The sequence below is a fragment of the Balaenoptera physalus genome (assembly GCF_965194825.1).
Source record: "Balaenoptera physalus genome assembly, chromosome: 5".
In the NCBI taxonomy this organism is placed as follows: Eukaryota; Metazoa; Chordata; class Mammalia; order Artiodactyla; family Balaenopteridae; genus Balaenoptera; species Balaenoptera physalus.
Genome location: NC_138884.1, coordinates 84,588,367 through 84,613,224, shown reverse-complemented (window position 1 = coordinate 84,613,224; position 24,858 = coordinate 84,588,367). Strand labels below are relative to the sequence as shown.

At 41.1% G+C, this 24,858-nt stretch overlaps 1 protein-coding gene across 25 annotated transcripts in view; it reads left to right on the top strand.

The window, feature by feature from the left end:
* The window catches only part of LIMCH1 (LIM and calponin homology domains 1), a 347,828-nt gene that overhangs the window by 135,983 nt on the left and 186,987 nt on the right, over positions 1–24,858 (top strand). For 24 of the 25 annotated variants that reach the window (XM_082464141.1, XM_082464142.1, XM_082464140.1 and 21 more), the window contains exon 2: positions 10,697–10,767. The exons of the other annotated variant lie outside the window; for it this stretch is intronic. In XM_082464141.1, coding sequence (XP_082320267.1) covers positions 10,697–10,767 — 71 coding nt within the window. The remainder of the gene's footprint in view (positions 1–10,696; positions 10,768–24,858) is intronic. 25 annotated transcript variants of the gene reach the window in all.

Genomic DNA, 24,858 nt, shown 5'->3' with positions numbered 1-24,858 from the left:
TCAGAGAACTGTAAAAACTTTGGTTTTTACTGTGAGTGAGATGGGGAAGTATTGGGGTGGGTTTGAGTGGAGTACTTGACAGGATTACCCTGGCTGCTGGGTTGAGAATAGATGGAAGGAGGCAAGGGTGGAAGCAGTGAGCCAGTTAGGAGACTCTTATCTAGGTGTAAGATGATGATGGCTTGGAGTAAGGTGGTAGAGTGGAGGCCACAAGAAGTGGTTGGATTCTGGCTAAATTCTGAAGGGTGAATCAACAGGATTTGTTGGTGGATATGGTTGGGTATGAAAGAGTGGGGTCAAGTATAACTAAGCTGAACAGCTGCAAGGGTAGAGTTGCTAGGACTAATTGATCGGATGGGTGAGGACCAGCAAGGTATGCAGAGCAGGATTTGGGGGAATGATAAATTGCTCTTGACATTTCATGCTGCTCTTCCCCTGTTAGCCCCTGAATGCTTCTGAACCTGGGCTCTCTCCCCACCCACCCCACATCCCAGATCTCCATCACAGATCCTCTTTAAGGCTCCATTAATCTTCCCATCCTATTCTGTGTCCTTGGAGAGTGATCACGAGCTGATGGCTTGGTCAGTGCCTTGTCTGGAAGGTTACTGAGTCCTGCATCAGTTGGGGCCCAGGTGGGAAGGTTAGTGAAGAGTTTGGCAGTCACTTTTCATTTCCTCTGCTCATGGTCTGTTGGTAATGGCAGTTGATTCTTGGCAGCTGGTTTTTTTGTTTGTTTTCTGTTTTTATAGTAATGGCTTACGCTATTACGAAGGGAACAGTAATTAGCAGTCTTTATAGTTAAAATATACAACGTGTGACACCGTAAATACATCATAAAGATGTTGCTGAGAGGGGTCATTGAGACAAGTCATCCAAAATCCTGATTCTAACGGAGGGTCCAACCTTTCTGAGACTGAACTGCTGGCTTAGTTTAGTATGCAAGGTCAGGGCTTTGTAAAATTTACTTTGCATATGAATCACATGGGATCTTTTTTAAACGCTTGTTCTGATTACGTAGGTCTTGGAGAAAGTGGGAGGACTGAGTCTGTATATCTAACGTTAATTCCAGGTGGTGCTGCTGCTGCGGCTGCAGCTGGTTCTGGTCTAAGGACCAGACTGTTCAGTGGCTCAGTCCTTGTTGAATTTCTGGAGTCTATTCAGCTGTTGACCCTCCTAACAAAGGTCCAGGTGCCTCTACACTAAGTAACCTGGGCTTGGAAGAACAGGTGGCACTTGGATCAGTGGAGAGCCATGTGAAAGCTATGCTGGGACCTGATGGACACAGAAGAGTGGGGAAGGAGGCAGATGAGGAGGAACAGAGGTGGAAATGAGCACCTTCCTCCAAATGCGTGGTGCCTGCTCCCACCTCCACAATTAGGAGTCTAGGAAACTGAATTTAATCAGACTACATCTTGATTAGCAGGCTGACTTTGGACTATTAAATCGACTCTACTTGAAATTTTTTAGTGGCCATGCATCACATGCAAGATAATTTTAAATAGTACATGGGAATTTTAAGTGGTTCATGGGCCACCAATATTTTCTTAAAATCTTAATAGTTCTGTTACCTGCTATTTATGGTAGGAGCTTAGATATCTGCTTTCCTCCCATCTGTGAGCTTTCTGCATGCAGTGGCCATGTCTCATTTGTGTTTCTATCTCAACCCTGCTTATCATCTTCGCCCAGTAAGTGGAGAGGGACCTGGCTTAACTTAGCCAGAAATTCTGTAATAAATGTAGCTAAACGAGCTTGGGTTCTCAATGTTAGCACTATCTGCACTAGAATATAATACTTTTAACAAAAATGTAAAGATCTGAAAAAAATGTTTTTAAAACTTTCTAATCACTTCTCACTGAATGGAGGTTAGTTTTATAGAGAATATTAGTAACGTTTTGAGAATATAAATCAGGACTAATAAATTCACGAAAGAAAATGCTATGCTGTTCTAAGTCTGTGGTTAAAACTTTAGCTTTATAAAGACTTTCTTTAATTCCTTTCTTAATTTTTTATTTTGTGGAAAAAGCTAGATATTTGCAAACTGTAAGGAACTACGTTTTATCTATTTTCTCACCTTTCCTCAGATAAGAATGAGAGGATATTAACAAAGGAATTTTTTTGAGGTGGTATATTATATTGGCTTGTGGATTGCCTTTCTAGTAGGAGTGGTAATGAGAATGTCTTATAATAGAACTTGAACTCTGATTTACAAGGAAGAGTTGGGACTGCTTAGTTTCCTTGGGCTGCTCTCTAAAAAAAAAAGAAAAAGAAAAAACCTTGTTTGTTTTTTCTGATGATTAAAGTAATATGTATTAACTGGAGAAAGTTTTAGGAAAAGAGGGAAACTTTAAAAGAAGAAAATAAAGATCACATCTGATTCCCACCATTAAGAGATAAGGTGTTGGCATATTTCCTCTGTGTGTGTGTATATGTGTGTTATCTGTTTTATAATGTTTTTCATTTTGGAATCACAGTAATGCTGCCCTAATAAAATGAACTGGGAAGTATTCTTTCCTCTTCAATTGTCTGGAAGAGTTTGTGTAGAATTGCATTACTTCTTTCTTAAATATTTGCTGTAATTCACCAGGTAAGCCTTCTGGGCCTGGCGTTTTCTTTTGGGAAGGTTATCTGTTTCTTTGTTGAGTGAACTATGGATGCTTGTGTCAAAAATTTTATTCATTTCATCTAAGTTGGTGACCTTATTGTCACAGATTTATTTATATTTCTTTGCTATCCTTTTAATGTCTGTAGAATCTGTAATGATATCATGTCATTCCTTATGTTGGTAATTTGTGTCTTTCTTTTTTGGCTAAAAACCAAAGGTTATCAAATTTATTAGCTAAAGGTTTATTAATTTTGTTGATCTCAAATAAAGAGTTTTAAAAACATCTTTATTGGAGTATAAATGCTTTACAATGTTGTGTTAGTTTCTGCTGTATAACAAAGTGAATCAGCTATATGTATATATATATATCCCCATATCCCCTCCCTCTTGTGTCTCCCTCCCACCCTCCCTTTACCACCCCTCTAAGTGGTCACAAAGCACCGAGCTGATCTCCCTGTGCTATGTAACTGCTTCCCACTAGCTATCTATTTTACATTTGGTAGTGTATATATGTCAATGCTACTCTCTCATTTTGTCTCAGCTTACACTTCGCCCTCCCCGTGTCCTCAAGTCCATTCTCTACATCTACGTCTTTATTCCTGTCCTGCCTCTAGGTTCATCAGGACAATTTTTTTTTTAGATCCATATATATATGTGTTAGCATACGGTATTTGTCTTTCTCTTTCTGACTTACTTCACTCTGAATGACAGACTCTAGGTCCATTCACCTCACTACAAATAACTCAATTTTGTTTCTTTTTATGGCTGAGTAATATTCCATGTATACATGTACCACATCTTCTTTATCCATTTATCAGTAGATGGACACTTAGGTTGCTTCCATGTCCTGGCTATTGTAAATAGTGCTGCAATGAACATTGTGGTACATGACTCTTTTTGAATTATGGTTTTCTCAGGGTATATGCCCAGTAGTGGGATTGCTGGGTCATATGGTAGTTCTATTTTTAGTTTTTTAAGGAACCTCCATACTGTTCTCCATAGTGACTATATCAATTTACATTCCCACGAACAGTGCAAGAGGGTTCCCTTTTCTCCACACCCTCTCCAGCATTTATTGTTGGTAGATTTTTTGATGATGGCCATTCTGACTGGTGTGAGGTGATACCTCATTGTACTTTTGATTTGCATTTCCCTACTAATTAGTGATGTTGAGCATCCTTTCATGTATTTGTCAGCAATCTGTGTATCTTCTCTGGAGAAATGTCTATTTAGGTCTTCTGCCCATTTTTGGATGGGGTTGTTTGTTTTTGTGGTATTGAGCTGCATGAGCTGCTTATACATCTTGGAGATTAATCCTTTGTCAGTTGCTTCGTTTGCAAATATTTTCTCCCATTCTGAGGGTTGTCTTTTCGTCTTGTTTATGTTTTCCTTTGCTGTGCAAAAGCTTTTAAGTTTCATTAGGTCCCATTTGTTTATTTTTGTTTTAATTTCTATTTCTCTAGGAGGTGGGTCAAAAAGGATCTTGCTGTGATTTACGTCATAGAGTGTTCTGCCTATGTTTTCCTCTAAGAGTTTTATAGTGTCTGGCCTTACATTTAGGTCTTTTATCCATTTTGAGTTTATTTTTGTGTATGGGGTTAGGAAGTGTTCTAATTTCATACTTTCACACGTAGCTGTCCAGTTTTCCCAGCACCACTTATTGAAGAGACTGTCTTTTCTCCATTGTATATTCCTGCCTCCTTTATGAAAGATAAGGTGACCATATGTGAATGGGTTTATCTCTGGGCTTTCTATCCTGTTCCATTGATCTATATTTCTGTTTTTGTGCCAGTACCATACTGTCTTGATTACTGTAGCTTTGTAGTATAGTCTGGAATCAGGGAGCCTGATTCCTCCAGCTCCATTTTTCTTTCTCAACATTGCTTTTGCTATTCAGGGTCTTTTGTGTTTCCATACAAATTTTGGTAAATTTTCTGTTCTAGTTCTATGAAAAATGCCATTGGTAATTTGATAGGGATTGCATTGAATCTGTAGACTGCTTTGGGTAGGAAAGTCATTTTCACAATGTTGATTCTTACACTCCAAGAACATGGTATATCTCTCCATCTGTTTGTAACATCTTTAATTTCTTTCATCAGTGTCTTATAGTTTTCTGCATACAGGTCTTTTGTCTCCTTAGGTAGGCTTATTCCTAGGTATTTTATTCTTTTTGTTGCAGTGATAAATGGGAGTGTTTCCTTAAGTTCTCTTTCAGATTTTTCATCATAGTGTATAGGAATGCAAGAGATTTCTGTGCATTAATTTTGTATCCTGCTACTTTACCAAATTCATTGATTAGCTCTAGGAGTTTTCTGGTAGTATCTTTAGGATTCTCTATGTATAGTATCATGCCATCTGCAAACAGTGACAGTTTTACTTCTTCTTTTCCAATTTGGATTCCTTTTATTTCTTTTTCTTCTCTGATTGCCATGGCTAAAACTTCCAAAACTATGTTGAATAATAGTGGTGACAGTGGACAACCTTCTCTTGTTCCTGATCTTAGTGGAAATTGTTTCAGTTTTTCACCACTAAGAATGATGTTGGCTGTGGGTTTGTCATATATGGCCTTTATTATGTTGAGGTAAGTTCCCTCTATGCCTACTTTCTGGAGGGTTTTTATCATAAATGGGTATTGAATTTTGTCAAAAGCTTTTTCTGCATCTATTGAGATGATCCTATGGTTTTTCTCCTTCAATTTGTTAATATGGCTTATCACATTGATTGATACGCGTATATTGAAGAATCCTTGCATTTCTGGGTAAACCCCAGTTGATCATGGTGTATGATCCTTTTCTTATGCAGTTGGATTCTGTTTGCTAGTATTTTGTTGAGGATTTTTGCATCTCTGTTCATCAGTGATATTGGCCTGTAGTTTTCTTTTTCTGTGACATCTTTGTCTGGTTTTGGTATATGGTGGCCTCATAGAATGAGTTTAGGAGTGTTCCTCCCTCTGCTATATTTTGGAAGAGTTTGAGAAGGATAGGTGTTAGCTGTTCTCTACATGTTTAATAGAATTCACCTGTGAAGCCATCTAGTCCTGGGCTTTTGTTTGTTGGAAGATTTTTAATTACAGTTTCAATTTCGGTGCTTGTGATTGGTCTGGTTATACTTTCTATTTCTTCATGGTTCTGTCTTGGACGGTTTTGCTTTTCTAAGAATTTGTCCATTTCTTCCAGGTTGTCCATTTTATTGGCATATAGTTGCTCGTAGTAATCTCTCATGATCCTTTGTATTTATTCAGTGTCAGTTTTTACTTCTTTTTCATTTCTAATTCTGTTGATTTGAGTCTTCTCCCTTTTTTTCTTGATGAGTCTGGCTAATGGTTTATCAATTTTGTTTATCTTCTCAAAGAACCAGCTTTTAGTTTTATTGATCTTTGCTATTGTTTCTTTCACTTATTTTTCATTTATTTCTGATCTGATCTTTATGATTTCTTTCCTTCTGCTAACTTTCGGGTTTTTTTGTTCTTCATTCTCTAATTGCTTTAGGTGTAAGTTTAGGTTGTTTATTTGAGATTTTTCTTGTTTCTTGAGGTAGGATTGTATTGCTGTAACCTTCCCTTTTAGAACTGCTTTTGCTGCATCCCATAGGTTTTGGATCATCATGTTTTCATTGTCATTTGTCTCTAGGTATTTTTTGATTCCCTCTTTGATTTCTTCAGTGATCTCTTGGTTATTCAGTAGCGTATTGTTTAGCCTGCATGTGTTTGTATTTTTTACGGTATTTTTTTCCTGTAATTGATAGCTAGTCTCATAGCGTTGTGGTCGGAAAAGATACTTGATAAGATTTCAATTTTCTTAAATTTACCAAGGCTTGATTTGTGACCCAAGATACGATCTGTCCTGGAGAATGTTCCATGAGCACTTGAGAAGAAAGTGTATTCTATTGTTTTTGGATGGAATGTCCTATAAATATCTATTAAGTCCATCCTGTGTAATGTGTCATTTAAAGCTTGTGTTTCCTTATTTATTTTCATTTTGGATGATCTGTCCATAGGTGAAAGTGGGGTGTTAAAGTCCCCTACTATGATTGTGTTACTGTTGATTTCCCCTTTTATGGCTGTTATCATTTGCCTTATGTATTGAGGTGCTCCTATGTTGGGTGCCTAAATATTTACAATTATTATATCTTCTTCTTGGATTGATCCCTTGATCATTATGTAGTGTCCTTCTTTGTCTCTTGTAATAGTCTTTATTTTAAAGTCTATTTTATCTGATATGAGAATTGCTACTCCAGCTTTCTTTTGATTTCCATTTGCATGGAATATCTTTTTCCATCCCCTCACTTTCAGTCTGTATGTGTCCCTAGGTCTGAAGTGGGTCTCTTGTAGACAGCATATATATGGGTCTTGTTTTTGTATCCATTCAGCAAGCCTGTGTCTTTTGGTTGGAGCATTTAATCCATTCACGTTTAAGTTAATTATCGATATGTATGTTCCTATGACCATTTTCTTAATTGTTTTGGTTTTGATATTGTAGGTCTTTTCCTTCTCTTGTGTTTCCTGCCTAGAGAAGTTCCTTTAGCATTTTTTGTAAAGCTGGTTTGGTGGTGCTGAATTCTCTTAGCTTTTGCTTGTCTGTAAAGGTTTTAATTTCTCTGTCGAATCTGAATGAGATCCTTGCTGGGTAGAGTAATCTTGGTTGTAGGTTCTTCCCTTTCATCACTTTAAATATGTCCTGCCACTCCCTTCTGGCTTGCAGAGTTTCTGCTGAAAGATCAGCTGTTAACCTTATGGGGATTCCCTTGTATGTTATTTGTTGCTTTTCCCTTGCTGCTTTTAATATTTTTTCTTTGTATTTAATTTTTGATAGTTTGATTAATATGTGTCTTGGCATGTTTCTCCTTGGATTTATCCTGTATGGGACTCTCTATGCTTCCTGGACTTGATTGACTATTTCCTTTCCCATGTTAGGGAAGTTTTCACCTATAATCTCTTCAAATATTTTCTCAGTCCCTTTTTTTTTTTCACTTCTTCTTCTGGGACCCCTATAATTCGAATGTTGGTGTGTTTAATGTTGTCCCAGAGGTCTCTGAGACTGTCCTCAACTCTTTTCATTCTTTTTTCTTTATTCTGCTCTGTGGTAGTTATTTCCACTATTTTATCTTCCAGGTCACTTATCTGTTCTTCTGCCTCAGTTATTCTGCTATTGATTCCTTCTAGAGAATTTTTAATTTCATTTATTGTGTTGTTCATCATTGTTTGTTTGCTGTTTTGTTCTTCTAGGTCCTTGTTAAACGTTTCTTGTATTTTCTCCATTCTATTTCCAAGATTTTGGATTATCTTTACTATAATTACTCTGAATTCTTTTTCAGGTAGACTGCCTATTTCCTTTTCATTTGTTTGGTCTGGTGGATTTTTACCTTGCTCCTTCATCTGCTGCATTTCTCTGTCTTCTCATTTTGTTTAACTTACTGTGTGTGGCGTCTCCTTTTTGCAGGCTGCAGGTTCGTAGTTCCCATTGTTTTTGGTGTCTACCCCCAGTGGGTGAGGTTGGTTCAGTGGCTTGTGAGGGCTTCCTGGTGTAGGGGACTGGTGCCTGTGTTCTGGTAGGTGGGGCTGGATCTGGTCTTTCTGATGGACAGGACCACATCTAGTGGTGTGTTTTGGGGTGTCTGTGAACTTAGTATGATTTTAGGCAGCCTCTCTGCTAATGGGTTGGGTTGTGTTCTTGCTAGTTTTTTGGTGTGGGGTGTCCAGCACTGGAGCTTGCTGGCTGTTGGGTGGAGCTGGGTCTTAGTGTTGAGACAGAGATCTCTGGGAGAGCTCTCGCTGACTGATATTGTGTGAGACCATGAGGTCTCTGGTGGTCCAATGTCCTGAACTCGGCTCTCCCACCTCAGAGGCTCAGGCCTGACACTAGGCTGGAGCACCAAGACCCTGTCAGCCACACGGCTCACAGGAGTTTTCACATCCCCCTGTAGTCAGAGCCAGGGATGGCCCAGGAGCACTCCAGTTGGCTGGCACCTTCCCCATGGGCCTCAGCACCCGGGCTCTCTTGCTGACAACTCCACTCTTCCCAGGAATCAGAGGCCAGGTGGGCACCTGTGGACTCAACCAGAGCTGCTGGGGCTGGAAGGAAGATCCTACAGCCTTCACTATGGGAGCTGGCCCAGGGGCTCCACAGAGACTCCAAGAAACCCTCCCTGGGTCCCCATCAGCTCCTCATCCCTCCAGCAAAGAGCCCTGGGATCCTCTTGACAACAACTATTAACCACGGCTAAGAACTGCAGCAGTTTCCGGTCCTAAATAGCTTTTGATTTCAATGATTTTTTTTCTCTGTCACTCTTTGGTTTTCTACTTGATTGATTCCAACTCTTATAATTTCTCCTTTTTTTCTGATTAATTTGGGCTTAATTTTCTTAAGGCGGGAGCAGAAATTATTGATATGAGATCTTTTTTCTGATATATAGGTGTTTTGTGCCATATATTTCCCCCATATACTGTTTTAGCATCTTTCCATACATTTTTATATTGCCATATTCTTTCACTATGAAATACATTCTACTTTCTTTTGATTTCTTCTTTGATCAATGGGTTGTCTAGAATTGTGTTACTTGGGGTTAGGGATTTTTTTCATAGACATTTCTGTTGTTAATTTCTAATTTAATTCTGTTGTGGTCAGATAACATTCTTTTTATGTACTAAATTCTTTTAAGTTTGCGGGGACTAGTTTTCTGAACCAGAAACTGGTCTAATTTCAATAAATGTTCATTGTGAACTTAAGAAGAATAATGTTCATTCTGCTGTTGTAGAGTGGAATATTCTAGAAATGTCAATTAAGTCAATTTGGTTGATAGTGTTGTTCAAACCTTCTTTATCCTTGTTGATTTTTTATCTGCTTATTCTGTCAGTTATCAAAGAGAGATATTAAATCTCTGACTCTAGTTGTGAATTTGTCTATTTCTCCTTGCAGATCTATCTGATTTGGCTTATGTACCTTGAAGCTTTTTTAAAAAAAAACAAACAAAAAAACAAATTAGGTGTAAAAGTGTCTAGAATTATTTTCCTGATAACCTAAACCCTTTGTTTTAAGATGACTTTCTCTGTCCCTGGTATTATTCTTTATTGTAGAAGTTAATACAACCACTTTAGCTTTCTTTTGATTAGTGTTAGCACGGTATATCTTATTCTATTCTATTTTTACCTATTCATATCTTTGTATTTAAAGTGCATTGCTTGTAGGCATCATATAGTTGGGTCTTGCTTTTTTAATCCAATCTGATGATCTCTTTAGTTTAATTGGGGATGTTTACACCATTTATGTTTAATGCTCTGATTGACATGGTTAGGTTTAAGTCTATAATATTGCTATTTGCTTTCTATTTATTCCATCTATTCCATAGTCCCTTTTACTTTTTTCTTTTTTATGGTTAGAGTATCTTTTTTATAATTCCATTTAATCTCCTTTCTTGGCTTATTAGCTATATTTTAAAATTTTGCTATTTTAGAGGTTGCTTTAGGATTTATAGCATGCATATTTACCTGGCATATTGTAGATGCTCAATAAATATTTACTGAATGAAAAAATGAATGCCCTGCTGCCCAGACCAAAGGGCTGCTGAGAGCCAGAGGCATCAGGAAAGGCCATCAGTACTGTGTTTTTATCAGACACAGCACAGTTCATTCTTTGCCAGCTTTTATTTTCCTTCTTCACACCATGTTAGTATGGATATTGGCTTTTTTCCATCCAGTCTTGATGTTAGTCTCTCAAGGTTTGGAGGTCTGATACTTTACCCTTAGGTGGTGCTTTCTGCAGGCTTTTTTGAAAGTGTGGGTTAGACCCTCAGGATGAAAGAGGTTGTGGCCTTGACTTATCATGGCCAATCCCCAAAAGTAATATCCTTATCAGGAAGAACAGATATTTTTTAAGGTATTGGATAGGAAAAAAACTTCAAAGAAATGGTCTAAATTTAAGATTAGCTGATCTAAGCAAAGCTACACATGGAAAGGAAATTCAGACCTAACAGATTTTTCCCATTCTTGGAGTGCCACCAGTTATTTCAAGTCTCTTGAAATATCTTGGAAAAAAATCACTGAGCTTCCTGATTAAAAAAGAAAAATTTATGCTCTGTTTTTCTTTTTTTCTTTTCCAGCAAGTAACTGGCAGAAGTTTTGGTGATAAAGATTTTCGGACAGGGTTAGAAAATGGAATCCTTCTCTGCGAGTAAGTATAGCCTATATTCAGTTGGTTTTATTCAAGAAAAATCATTAATGCTATTCAGTTTGTCTGCAAAACTTCTAGTGTTTGTTTTGAATTTATTCACAGTTTGAATCTGAAATTCAAAAACAAATCACTTAGGTGGGTTAGGCAGTAAAGATAAGTAGTCTTGGGGCAGTAGGGAGTGGTGGGGACCTTGGCAATTTCAAATTAGTTAAAGAAGGAATATCTGGTAGCTGCTACTCAGTTCCAACCAACTTTTACAATGTAGGAGTTTGGGCCCAAGTAATTGGAAGGTTGTGGACCAAGTTGTGGTAAAAAAAGCAGCTTTTCTCCCCTTATTCCCTCTAAACAAAAACAGCTTGTGCCAAGTAAAAGCAGGGCTTCTATTTACTGACAACATCTTGAAACATGCCAGGCAATCTTCCTCACTAGGCCTAGTTCCCTGAGGTATTTTGAATATATTTAATTTGTGCTGTTGACAAAATAACTGCAGTGTTCAATTTTTATGTTTTGAACCTGGGCTTTGTCATAGAGAGCTCCTGTGATGATGGATTCAAGAGCTTTCTGTGAAGTGTTTCCAGACACAAAATAAGCTAGAGCCTTAATACTTATAGAGGGATAGACATAAACTTCAAATCAAGATTTTGTGTTTTGAATTCATTTGATAGGTTCTGTCATTTGGATACTGATTTTTGTTTTATTGAGTTGAAATGTACATGCATGAAATGCACAGCTCCTAGATATACAACCCAATGGATTTTGTAAACTGTGTACATTCATGTAACCTACACCCTGAGCAAGATATAGAACACAAAGCTCTCTCATGTCCCTTCCCAGTCAATGTCAACCACCTATAGAAAAGCACTGTTCTGATTTCTATCACCATAGCATCTATTTTGCCTTATCTTGAACTTTATGTAAATGGAATCACACAGAATGCACTCCTATCTTGGTGACTTGCAGAATATTGTTTGAGACCCACCGATGTAGTTGAAAGAGCAGGGGTTTTGGAGCCTGAGCTTTAGAGACTCAAATCCTTTCTTCACCCCTTAAATCATATAACCTCCTTGAGTCTCATTTGTCTCTCTTTAAAGGGGTAGTAAAAAATTTACAACTCCTGCCTATTTCATAAGCTTTTTGTGAATTTCAAGAGGATAATGTGGATAAGGTGCTTTAAAAAATTACATTTGCTGTACAAATGTTGATTATTATGCAGCAATTTTCAACATAGTTCATGTCAGTGTTTATTTTTTCTGCTCTCCACTGCCTTTCTTTCTTCAAAGAGAAATTTACGTCCCCTGATTTCTTTCTTTTTTTTTTTTTTTTAATAAATTTATTTATTTATTTATTTTTGGCTGTGTTAGGTCTTTGTTGCTGCATGTGGGCTTTCTCTAGTTGCAGCGAGCGGAGGCTACTCTTCGTTGTGGTGCGTGGGTTTCTCATTGTGGTGGCTTTTCTTGTTGCGGAGCACGGGCTCTAGGTGCACGGACTTCAGTAGTTGTGGTACGCGGGCTCAGTAGTTGTGGCTCACAGGTTCTAGAGAGCAGGCTTACTAGTTGTGGCGCACGGGCTTAGTTGCTTTGCGGCATGTGGGATCTTCCCAGAAGATCCCCCTGCATTGGCAGGTAGATTCTTAACCACTATGCCACCAGGGAAGCCTGTACATCCCCTGATTTCTGTTTCCATACCTTCTTTCCTGTGGAGTCTCTCCCCTCTTCTCATACTTTACTTTCCTCACCACCTCTTTTCCCTTTATTAAATCTAAATCAGAGCTCATCTCTTAGGTAAACCATAATTAGTTTAGCATCTCACGGATACAAACTCAGACAGGCTCTAAATATTTCTCTTGTGTTCTAGCACCTGCTCCTCCGATGATTCTGGGCTTAGCCCTCTCCTGATGTTAACAGATGAGCCAGAATCTGATGTAATTTATGTGCATCATGCTCTCTTAAGTCTCTTAAAGTGGGTCTTTGGTACCAACTTGTGTTTTCCCAACATTAGCTCCAAAGATTCTTATAGGCATCCACCTCTCCATCACATGAGTAAATCTGTTATAGAGTAATATCGCTTGCCTGCCTTTGGATTAGGTAGACTTGTCTGAAGACAAGGCTTTGGATCCAGAGACATCTGCACACATGGACTTTGTCTCTTACCTAGTTGATGCTGAGTTGGAGGATGGAGTCTCCCGTGTGGAGTGGCACGAACTGTTGGCCTTTTACAAACACGTTAATGAATGTTTGGGTTGTTTAGAGGTGGAGAGGTGGGGTTTAGGCCCAGGCCATGGTTAGGAAATAGTATGGTTAGACAGCATGGAGGCACAGATTATAACCAGGAACCTCTTTAAATAAATAAAGGGTTTTGACTGCTGACAGCCTGCGGGTGAGCTGAGGGAAATGGCCAACACAGAGGATGTGGAAAAATGTTACTGTCTGGGTAGGTAGGATAAAACCCAGGACAAGTGAGTTATTGTTTAACTCCTCTAACCACAGAGGATTAGACCCCCTGGCATATTTGAAGGAGTCTGAGGACCAGGGTCAAGTCCTGGCTTCCCCGTGGGACTCCATCTGGCACTCCTGGTGCAGAGTTTGTGAAGGTGGAATGAACTGCACTGGTGGCCTGAAAGCCAGCAGCATGAGTCCCAGCCGAGCCTTGGAGAGAAGGCTGGGACAGCAGCCAGACAAACAAGATGCAGACAAAGTTCTAAGTGCAGGGCCCACAGCACAATGAGAGACAGAAGTATGACTCAGGAGCTGAATGCACTGAAGGTCGGGACGATGGAGGAAGAACATCTCCCTCTCCTTTTTGTCAGGGATGGGGGCATGGCTAAGTGTGATCTGAACCGAAGCATATTGGGCTGCTGCAGACTGAGATTAGCAAGTGTATTTTGCCAGGACTTGTATCCAGAGACTAATCTGACAAGGAGGGGGACTTGCACTGTTCCAGGCATGGGATGGGTTGATGGTAGGGCCTGAAAGGCAGGAAACCCAGTTTGGAGAGTCTCAGGAAAGTGAGGGTTCTCTTTGGAGAGTAGATGAGAATACCTAAGGCTGTGCCACTCTCTAGAACCAGAGAGAGTTTTGTGGATGCTGGTGATTAAGAAGTTCTAACTCTCAACCACCACCCATGTAGCAATACTTGAAAATATAAGAACTCTCTATATTTTCAAATTTTGAAAACTTGGAGTTCACCTCTTCTGAGTTGGATTGGCTCTAAATGTTGGTTGCAATCGTGGAGAAACACCATGCTCTTTGTTCACTGAAAATGTCCTGGTTCGTAGAGAATGGACTTGAGAACACGGGGAGGGGGAAGGGTAAGCTGGGACGAAGTGAGAGAGTGGCATGGACATATATACACTACCAAATGTAAAATAGATAGCTAGTGGGAAGCCGCCGCATAGCACAGGGAGATCAGCTCGCTGCTTTGTGACCACCTAGAGGGGTGGGATAGGGAGGGTGGGAGGGAGACGCAAGAGGGAGGGGATATGGGGATATAGGTATATGTATAGCTGATTCACTTTGTTACAAAGCAGAAACTAACACACCACTGTAAAGCAATTATACCCCAATAAAGATGTTAAAAAAAAAATATCCTGGTTGTTTATGAGTCTGAAAAAAACCTCACAGTTCTTCTCAAACAGAAGGGCATCTTCTGGGCCTGGGGTCTGGTTTTCCTCTTACCAGCCTGATTCTAAACTTACCTGTGGCCTACAAGGACTATTATGATACCCATTTTTCAGAGCAAGTAACTGAGGTACAGAGGATTAAATAACTAGGCTAAGGTTGTACCAGATGAGAAAGATTTAAATTCAGAAGTCTGATTCCTTTGCTTCTGCTCTTAATCATTGTCCTGTGTCCAGAGTTGGGATTTTAATGGGAGAGAAAAGCAAGAGGTTGGGTGGTGGCGGTGGGATGGAGTTGGTGCCAGAAAGCCTAGAGTTTGAGGAGAAATGCAGTACAGAGGGTAACCACGGCATCTCAGCTGGACAGAGGAAGAAGGACTGTGTGGGGTTGGTGGTCTTGGAAAAATATAAGCATCAAGGGCCTGGTGGACCCTCTTAAGACAAGAAGGCAAGTCCAGTGAGAGGGAGGGCGTGAGAGAGCTGAGGGGGTAGGAGGCTATGGTCGGCGGACAGTGTAGGGATTTCAGTATTCTTAGGTAAGAGCTGTCAAAACTTGATGGCGACAAATGAGGCTGGTGGACCTGTACTAAAGACTACAGAGATAGGAGAGAGAAAAGACTGGCACCTCCAGGCAGCATATAAGATGGAAATTGAGTAGCCTCAGAATCGCCCTGGGAGCTCTTTTACTTCGCCTGTGAAATGCAGTACGCTTGCCCTCGCACATGTACCCCCAAAAACAGTAATACTTATGCATAAATGTATAACTAATAGCAAGAATAAAATAGAGTGCATGTGCCAGATAGAATTATAGTAGATGTATTTTTGCTCTAACCGTCTCTCTCTTCCTCTGTTGTTTTTGCCAAGTGTGTGTAGTTGAAGTTTGGAGGTTAAATGCTCAAATGATGTGAGCTCTCTGCTGAGCATTAAATAAATGGTCTAGGGTCAAAGTCTGACAAAGCTGCAGATGTGTGACAAGTGTCATGCTTTTAGAAATGTTAAATGAATACTGCATTGTGTACTTGGGGACTTCAGAGTTTAAAAGAAAGGCTACAAAGACTATTCCCTAAGGAAGCCACTCCCAGTGTGGAGCCAGTGATGACTGTCATCTAGTTCCCTGCACCCAGATCAGAGAGACTGTTGTGAAATATTCCAGAAAGGAAAGTTTCTGACTTGTTTTCCTAAGACTTTATTATATAGATAGAACGCTATGGAATTCCATCTATATCAGGAGTTGGCAAATTCTGGCCCATGTCCTGTTCTTGTGCAGGCCTTCCTTCTTGCTAAGAACGGTTTTTACATTTTAAAAGAGTTGTAAACAAAAAACAAAACAAATCGAAACAAAGCAAGAGTTTGTATGGGGCTCACAGAGCCTAAAAATGTTTACTACCTGGTCCTTTACAGAAAAAGCTTGCCAGCCCATGAGGACTACGGACTTAATTTTGGATGTGAATTGTTTACCCTCATAAAGTTAAGTAGTTTGGGCAGTGCAAAGTGCTATTTGGGGAAATCAAATACCTTTTCAAGAAAGGTTTTCTCACGAGTCTCTTTACAAGTCCACCCCACCCCCACCAACTTTTTATTTTGAAAAATTTTAAACTTATAGAGAAGTGACAAGAATAATGTAATGATAATCCATATACTCTACAACTATATGCAAATGCTTCAGGAAAAAAGAGTCATAGACAGAAAGAGATAAAGTTAGTATAGTAAAATGATAATAATAATAATTGCATCTAGTTGCAGTGTATACGCTCTCCTTTGTTCTCTGTGGTTTGGTTTTGCATCCTTGCCTCACCCTTTTCATTCTTTTTGGTTACTATCCAAGAATATATATTTAACAAAAGCCAGTTCAAATCTGTTTATGGAAAGCGTAGTGGAAAGTGAATGGATTTGGGAACTCCTAGGTTGAATCCAATGAAATTGTTGTATTGGTAAAACAAAACCAGTCAGATAATGTGATTTCATATGCTTCAACCTAGTGGCCAGTCCAGATCCTAGATTTGCCTCCTGTGTGTCCTTAGGCAAGTTACCTCACCTCCCTGAACCCCAGTTTCCTCATCTATAAAACCAGATATAATTATACCTAATTCATTGGGCTGTTCAGAGGAGTAAGTGAATTGATAATGTGTATAAACTCTTTAGTGCTTGCAACATAGCAGGCACTTAAATGTTAGCTTTTCTCCTTTTGTCCACGAAATGGGGGAAACTCATACCTCATAAGATACTTGAGAGATTCCAGTGAGAGAATATGTGAACCGCTCAGCGGTGTCTGGCGCTGGGCTGGCACCCTGGATCACTCGCCATTTCCATTATTATTGTTGGAAATAGGCCTAAAGTCAATTATAAATATGACAGAGTCAATGCAACTCTGTGTCACTGGCACCCATCAGCTCTCTCACTGGGCTGCCCACAAGCCACAGGATGGAGCAACTGGAGGCTTACTTCCTAGCTCCTTTTGCCTAGCCTGTGATCAAAAACTGGGCAAGAACATTTGGGTCCCTTACAAACTTGATCATCTGTGAATAATGAACTTTGGCTGGCAGAGCTCAAGGCTGAGAGCGATTGTTTTGAAAACAGTGGCCTTGACCTCTGTGGTGACGTCATTTCCTCCTGCTCCCTCCAGTATGTTGTGATTTCTTTCTCTGGGAAGCTGTTCCAGAACCCTCTGGGCAGAGTTAGTGGGTTCCTCCCTGGCGTCTAAGTACCTGTACAGCCTCCGCACTAGCTGTTATCACAGCGCTCGACCTCTTTATCCCACGTCTCCTTCCTGTACCAGATTGAAAGCTTCCTGAAGACCTCTTCTATTTATCTTTGGATTTCCCCCCTTGGACACTGGTCTGGCACACAATACATCTGTTACAAACAGCTGTTGGATAAATTGAATCCAGTAGTAAGAGATCTACCTAGGCAATTTAATCCTCATTAGATCATTAACTTTCTCCCAATTTTTGGCTGTCATCATCAGTATTATCCTGTTTCTCTCCTTTCTCCTCTCCTCTCCTTCCCTCCACACTCTACCCCCCCTCTCCTTCACAAACACACACACACACACAGACACACAGACACAGACACACACACACACACACACAATTTTACATAAAGAATGGACCCATCCCTGAAGACTGGGAGTTCAACAGATGGAGGTATCTGCTTTCTTTACCTATAAGATTCTCCATTATAGCTCTATCTTCTTAGGAGTCATAGAAGTGAACTTCTGGGGTTTGTTCTGCAGACACGTTTGGATGGAATGCAAAGTCTGAGTATGTTGGTCTGCAAATAAGTGACCAATAAAGAATGTCTCAGTGAATTTTTGTCTCAGTTCTTATGTTGCTGAAATAATTTTCTGAAGATAAGAAATCTGTTGGCAAATACTTGTCTATATCATTGCTGATGAATGAGCTGCTTAGTCTAAGAAGGAGATTCTTGTCCTGATTTCAACATGAGATGTGGTGTGCCATGGATATGCACTCACCTTCTAGGACAGGTTGGGAGTTGATGGCGTAGCTTTCCGTGGAGACATTTTGTCACATGGAGGACTTACTGGATACCGACTCTGTTCTGCACAGCCCCACGCTAGGCACCAAGAGGCATAAAAAGGGAATGTAAGGCTTGATCCTTGATCTTCAGGAGTTTTATAATGGGCTTGGGCGTTGACGCACACACAAAGCAGTTGTTACTGTGTAAACCAGTGTATGAGTAAATGCAAAAGTGACTAAGATTTAATCCCCAAATTTAATAGAAGTTAAACAAGGGGAGATTGTTGTAGTTTGGGAGACAGTTATTGGAGAGATGTTACGTCTTTACTCAAGGTGAGAATAGGCTGAGGGAACGAGAGGGCAGACTACACAGGAACAAGGACAGGGGAAAGGTTTGGGGACAGGAATGAGGACGATGTGTTTGGCAAACATAGGGGAGATCTGCCTGGCAGGGGGTCGGGGCAGGAGGTGTCTCTTTCTTCATCCAATTAACCTTTTTAAGAACCTGCTTACAGGTGTGGCAAGTTACTGTAGACACTAGTAAACTATGCCATAACATCGTGTAACAGGGGCACCCTGATCAGATCTGGAATCTAAACCCTGACCCCATGTGGGATGTTAACCTCAGAGTTCCTTGAGGAAGTGACACGTAGGTAGAGACCTGAATGAAGAGCAGAAATTGGCCCAGAAAGAGGGACGAGAGGTGAAAGGAGGGAGGAAACATGTTCTAGCTGAGAGAAAGCATGTTTGAGATTCTTAAGACAGAGGAGTTGCAAGAAGACTTACTTGGCGAAAATGTAGAAAACAGGGAGGACAATGATATGAGATGAGGATGGATGAAGAAGAGAAGTAGGCAGGATTAAAATATTGCACAGGGTCTTGAAACCACAAAAGGAGTTCTGGGTGTGATCTCCAGAGCAATGAAAACAAGAGGAATTTAAAAGAGAATTTAAAAGAGATCAACAGGACTTGGTAGGGTATAGGGATAGATGAATGAAAGAAAAGACTAAAAAATCACTTCAGCGTTTCAGTTGTTAATGACAAGCAGGGTGGGCCTTTGGTGCCAGTTGGAAGGGGTCCTTTATTTGGTGGGAGAGGTCATGATTTCAGTTTGGGCAGACTGAGTTTAGGGTACGGACAGTCCACTCAGGCAGAGAGTCCTGTAGGCTACTGGGGACAAAGGCAGAACTTAGGGGTGAGATGATGGATTTAACTTATTCGAATTGGACTTGCCAGCCATTGGTGGACATGAGGGTGAAGCTGTGATATATGACAGTCTCTCTAAGGGGAACACCACATCAAGAAAGAGCAGCAGAGCAAGGTCCAAGTTTGAGGAATTCTTCTCCCTGGTCAGAGATGAGAGAAAGAGAAGCTCACAAAGAGGCTATCAGAGAGACGAGAGGAAACCCAGGGAGCGTGGTGTCATGGAAACCGAGGGAGCTAAGAAGACTTCTAAGGAGCTGGAGGTCACTTGTATTGCATGGCCCTGGCAGAGGTCAGCTCCGAAAAGTCCTGTCTCACTGGTAGAGGGAGGCACTGGAGACCTTTGTCAGTTAATAGCCATCTCTGGGAACTGCCAGTCAACGGATCATGATTCGACTTAATGGTCTGAGCTCTGGCTCATGCTTTTGCATCATTTCAATAGGCTATTGTTAGAGACCTTATCTAATATAAACTATACATGGAGTATTTTCCTCAACTATTTATTTATTTATTTATTTTTGGCTGTGTTGGGTCTTCGTTTCTGTGTGAGGGCTTTCTCCAGCTGTGGCGAACGAGGGCCACTCTTCATCGCGGTGCGCGGGCCCCTCACTGTCGCGGCCTCTCCCGTTGCGGAGCACAGGCTCCAGACGCGCAGGCTCAGTAGTTGTGGCTCACGGGCTTAGTTGCTCCGCGGCGTGTGGGATCTTCCCAGACCAGGGCTCGAACCCGTGTCCCCTGCATTGGCAGGCAGATTCTTAACTGCTGCGCCACCAGGGAAGCCCTTTCCTCAACTATTGATAAGGAGATGAGATTAGTTAGACCCAGTGGCTTAGTAGTGAAGTGACCATACATCAAACAAAACGCTTTTGAGGGTGAAAGAAGTTGTTAATCAGCTGAGATGCTGGAACAACAAATGAAACCTGGGACTGTCCTCAGCTAACTGTATGTACGTAGGTACGTCTGTCTGGATGTATGCACGTGTGTATGGGGGTGTGTGTGTGTGCATGGTCACCCCAGTGGTTGGCGATTCCAGACTGGTGTCTTCCAGTCACCATTACCTTGTTCAGTATTCACAAACCCTTCCCTTATTTTATCCTCTCTGTAACTACAGTAGGTGAACAACCTGGATCAGATCGTGCCACCACCCCCTTGTTGATGATGAGATGGAGACCCCAGGTTGTAGAGCACAGTGTCTTCCAGCTCTTCATCTAGAGCGCTTTCTCTAACCCAGATGCTCACTTAAATCTCAGCGAACGTGGGTCCTTTTGCCCTTACTGATTTTGGCCTTAGTGGACTGGTTAAGAATTTGATAGGCCTCCATGTAGGGTTCTCCCTTGTCTTTCTGCCAAATCACAACTGGCCTCACTGACTTGGCCTGTCCCCAGCTCTTTGGCACCAAGACTCATTAAGCTTTTAGGTTCAAGTAAGGACATTTCAACCCGCTCTTTTAGTAAAGATCTCCAGTGAAAAGCTGCTTTTTGTTTGAAGATTGGCATGGCTTAGGTAGGGACTTAGGCAAGACCTGAGTATCCCTGACAGTCTTCTGTTAGGAAAGATGAAAACGGATGAAGGATATGGAAGGAGAATTTGTAGGATTCATGATGAGCAAAATGGACTTCCAGTATTGCCCTTTTTTTTTTTTTTTTCTTTGAATCCTCACCAAATAAACAGCCCTCGGTTTCTATTTAAAAGAGGGACTCAGCACAGTGTGTAGGGGGGGGATTCAACTGTTCCCATTCAAACTGTGCGCTAGCATCAATTACAAGAATCTACTTGTGGGAGGGGGGACTTTTGTGTGCATCTGAAACGTTCTCAAGCTCATCTACCTTTGCAAATATTTTTTCCGTTTAAAAGTATATAATCCTTGTCGCAACTTCTTTTCTCTTAATATATATGGCAAGTATGTTTTGTTTTCACGCTTTCAAAACTGTGTTTGAAACTTATTTTAGCATATTTATCGTTCAGGAACCACTTCCCTCAAAATGTGATTTCCTTCACCCTATCAATCTGTGCCTTGATAAATATTAAACTTCTGCTCATGGAAATCACAGGCTTAATCTGTTTCCTCCTGAACAAATTTATTATACATTTATTGGAATGATCAATTGACTTAAAAAATATATATATAACAACAGGTTTAAATATGGGCTGCTTGTGTGGCGGAGGAGAAACTGGCCTATCCCACTGGCTGCCTGTGGGCTTACCTGCTGGATTAGGCTTTGCTTGTATTTGAGAGGATTTAGTAGTTCCCTAATTGTATTTCCTTAATAATCCATTTTTTGATTGTCTCTACTGGGCTATCAGGCTGGGTGCGCTGGCCTCCCACAGTGAAGTGTGCAAAATTCTTGCCTCAAGCATGCCATTCTAAATGTTTCCCTTCGATTACCCACAGGAGAGGACCTTTTCTTAAGTAGCCCACCCAGGACCCAGATTATAAATGATTCCTTTCTAAAGTTAATCATGCAGAAATAGACTTCCTCTTCATATTAAGGGGAAAAAGAAAGAGGGGAGGCCTGTGGGAAAGGCAAGTCAGACAGAGGGAGCAGCAAGCTTGTGAAAGTGCTCAGCAATATGAGGGAGTTATGCATGCTCAAGGAAGGAACTGTGGCCAGAGCCTAGGATGAAATGGGGCAGGCCAGAGAGGAAAGGTAGGTATCAGGTCCATTTGCACAAGACCTGGAATAGCATGTTAAGGAGTTTAAACAGCATCCAGTGAGCAGTAGACAGCCAGCATGGTCTCTATTCAGAGGAGATTCAATGAGATTAGGTTGTTTTTTAGGAAATTACATTGTTGGCAGTGGAGACTTTTGATTACTTTCTGCTGTGCACCAAACACGAATATTTGAAAAAAATGTCATGCTTCCCGAGGAGAAGCAGAAATGCTTCCTACACTTGTCTTGCTATGTCTATCCTTAATTTACCACCCTACTATGTACATTCTATGTTTTCCAAAGTTCTTTTCCAAGTCACTCATTTAGAACTTGGAAACTATTTCCCCAAAGACTAGTGTTCTATGGGGGGAACGTCTTATGTAACCCATATCACATCTGTGTTAGTGTCGGGCCCACTGTAGAACCCAGTCTCCTGGCGGGGTTTGGGCTTAGCTTGGCACCTGGTGTGGGGTGTTTGATAACATGTGGAATGAATAGGAAATTGATTCAGAATTATAACTAGCCACATTAGGAGCTGACCTCCCCTTTCCAGGATAGCAAAGGGCCTCTTCAGCACTTGGCTTTTCCCCATCACCCTCAGGACAGCAAGTGAGATGGGGGGACAGGAGCCTTGGCAAGAGTTAAAGGCTAGCTAGGCTTTGGCGGTGAAGCAGGGCCAGAGGCAGCTGTGGACACGGCTGTAGTGCCGCTGAGATTGTCCTTGGACTTCTTACTGCCTTTGCTTTGCTGCTTCCTCCCTTCCTTCTTCCCCATCCCTGGTGTTAACGACCACGCTCTTGCAAGCCTGCCCTCCAAAAGGACTAACATTATCTCATTCCCTCACTTCTGTGCTTTCATCTTTCCCAACTCCCAACCTAGCTTTAGCCACAGACAGGGTGCTTGGGAGCAGAAGTGAGCTAATAGTTAACACATCAGATTTCCACTTGTGGGCAGGGCTGGGGTCCAAACCTGCTTGGGAGCCGGGGGGGAGGGGATGGCAGGGCAGCAGGGAAGAGATGTTAATAACCTCCATTTATGAAGTGCACACTGTACACCAGGCCTGTGCCAAATGTATTACATGCATTATTTCACACTCTCATGCCATGACCAATAAGTATTATTGTGCCCATTTTTCAGAGGAGGAAACTGAGACTCAATGTTGAATAGTTAAATAACTTGCCTAGTGAGTTGCAGAGTTGGGATTTGCACCTCAGGTCTTTCTGTCTCTGGAGGTTCCTATTTCTGTTGGAATTTTATGGGTCTCAATCCTGGAACTCTTGGTTCTGAGCACTTCTTGCTGAAGAAGTATGGAGAGCAAGGAACTGGCTGCCTTTCCGAGCTGCATCCCAGCAATTTCACATTCCAAGTTTTCTCCCACCCTCCTGACAGTAAACCCAGCAGTACCAGGTTTTAGCTGTGCAAAAGAAATACTAATTACAGTCATTTATACATAATTACTACATAGCACGATGATGATTACACGTATCATTGCCTGTGTCGGTGTAACTTCAGTCTCCATTTTATTTGGTTACACTAAAGTCTCTTCACGTATTGCCAGCTTTCACGGTTCATTGATCACATGTGCCATCTTAAACTTATAGCTTATAAAAGCAGGGAGGACCTTGAGTGGGAGGCACGGTGGGAAAGGCAGCTTGGGCGTGAAGGGGCTTGATTACCAGGTGAAGGCATTTGGAGGGCATCCTGTGGGCACTCAGGAGCCTGGGAGTCATTGGAGGAAGGAAGCAACACGGCCAAAGCCAGGGTTGAGATGGGGTCAGTTTGGGTGCATTGGGCAGATCGATTAAGATAGCAGAGACTGGTGGCTGGAGATTAGTTATTGAAATGCAAGAAGTAAAGCACTCTTCTCAGTGTAGGAACCTGAGTTTGTAATCCTATCTCTACCACTTAGGATCTCTGATCTCAGATATGTGCCTTGTGACAGTTTCCTTTCCTAGATTTTTAATTGATTTTTAGGCCTTTTCTAATCCAAAAATTCTGTAATTTCTAAACAGCAAGGATGGTATGCAAAGGTTAGACTGTGAGAGACATTGAAAATGAATCAAAAGGACTCCAAGATATTCAGATAATTGCTGGAGTTTCCCTTTCATGTTTATAGATTATTTCATTACTGTTGGGTTTTTTTGTTTGCTTTTTGGGGTTGTTTGTTTGTTTTAGTGTTAAGAGCAGAAGTGATAGGCAAGAAGACTTTTTACCCCTAGCAAATGTAGGAAAATAAAAATGGGTCCATTTGCTTACAATGGCCCAAATTTTAGCTCTTCTGCATCCTGCTGCCTCCCAACAAGACCCAGGGGAAAGGATGTGCCCAGGTGTTTAATTTTGCATTTTAGGACAGGATTTTCTTGGGTACAGTTTGGCAAAGTAAGGCCCCTTTTTATTGAGAAAAGACCTCCTGGAGAGCTTTAATAGTTAAGGTAATGCTGGCTGCTGTAACTAATAAACTTCTAACTCTCAGTGGTTTAATGCAATGAAAATGTACTTCTCACTCTCGTGCAGCTCAGTTTTGGCAGCAGGAAAGGGTGGAGATGACTGCTCCTGGTCGTTGTTCAGGGACCCCAGCTAACAGAGACTCCATCCTCAACATGTGACTTCTAAAGTCTTCCCTGGTGCTGACATCTAACTAGTGAATGGGGGGAGGCAAGAGAGGGAATGGAGAATTGCTTGGGAGAGGTTTTAGGGACAGGTGTAGGTATGACATACGTTACTCTGCCTACACTCCATTGGCCAGAACTCTGTTATATTACTACAGAAAACTTCAAAAGAGGCTGAGAGATGTAGCCTAGCTGTGTGTCTAGGGGAGAAACTCCTGTGAGTTTGAGGAGCAGCTGCTGCCTTGGGAGGTGTATTAGAAGAGTAACAGCACTGTTGAGCCCTAGAATTCACAGTTAGGCCCAATTTCTTGGAATTTCAAGTCTACAAAGACCTTCTAAAGTCCTTATGATCTCTTCTTTAGGTATGTTAAAGGCAAGTGGCTCAAATAGACCTATACTTCACACGGTCTTGACAATGCATAGCACCCCACAAACATTTGGTAGATATTAATGACGGCAATTTGCATTCCATCACTATTTTGTTCAAATGAAACTCCCCTTTGGTTCAGGTTTCACTTTCCCCCACGTTTTAGTCA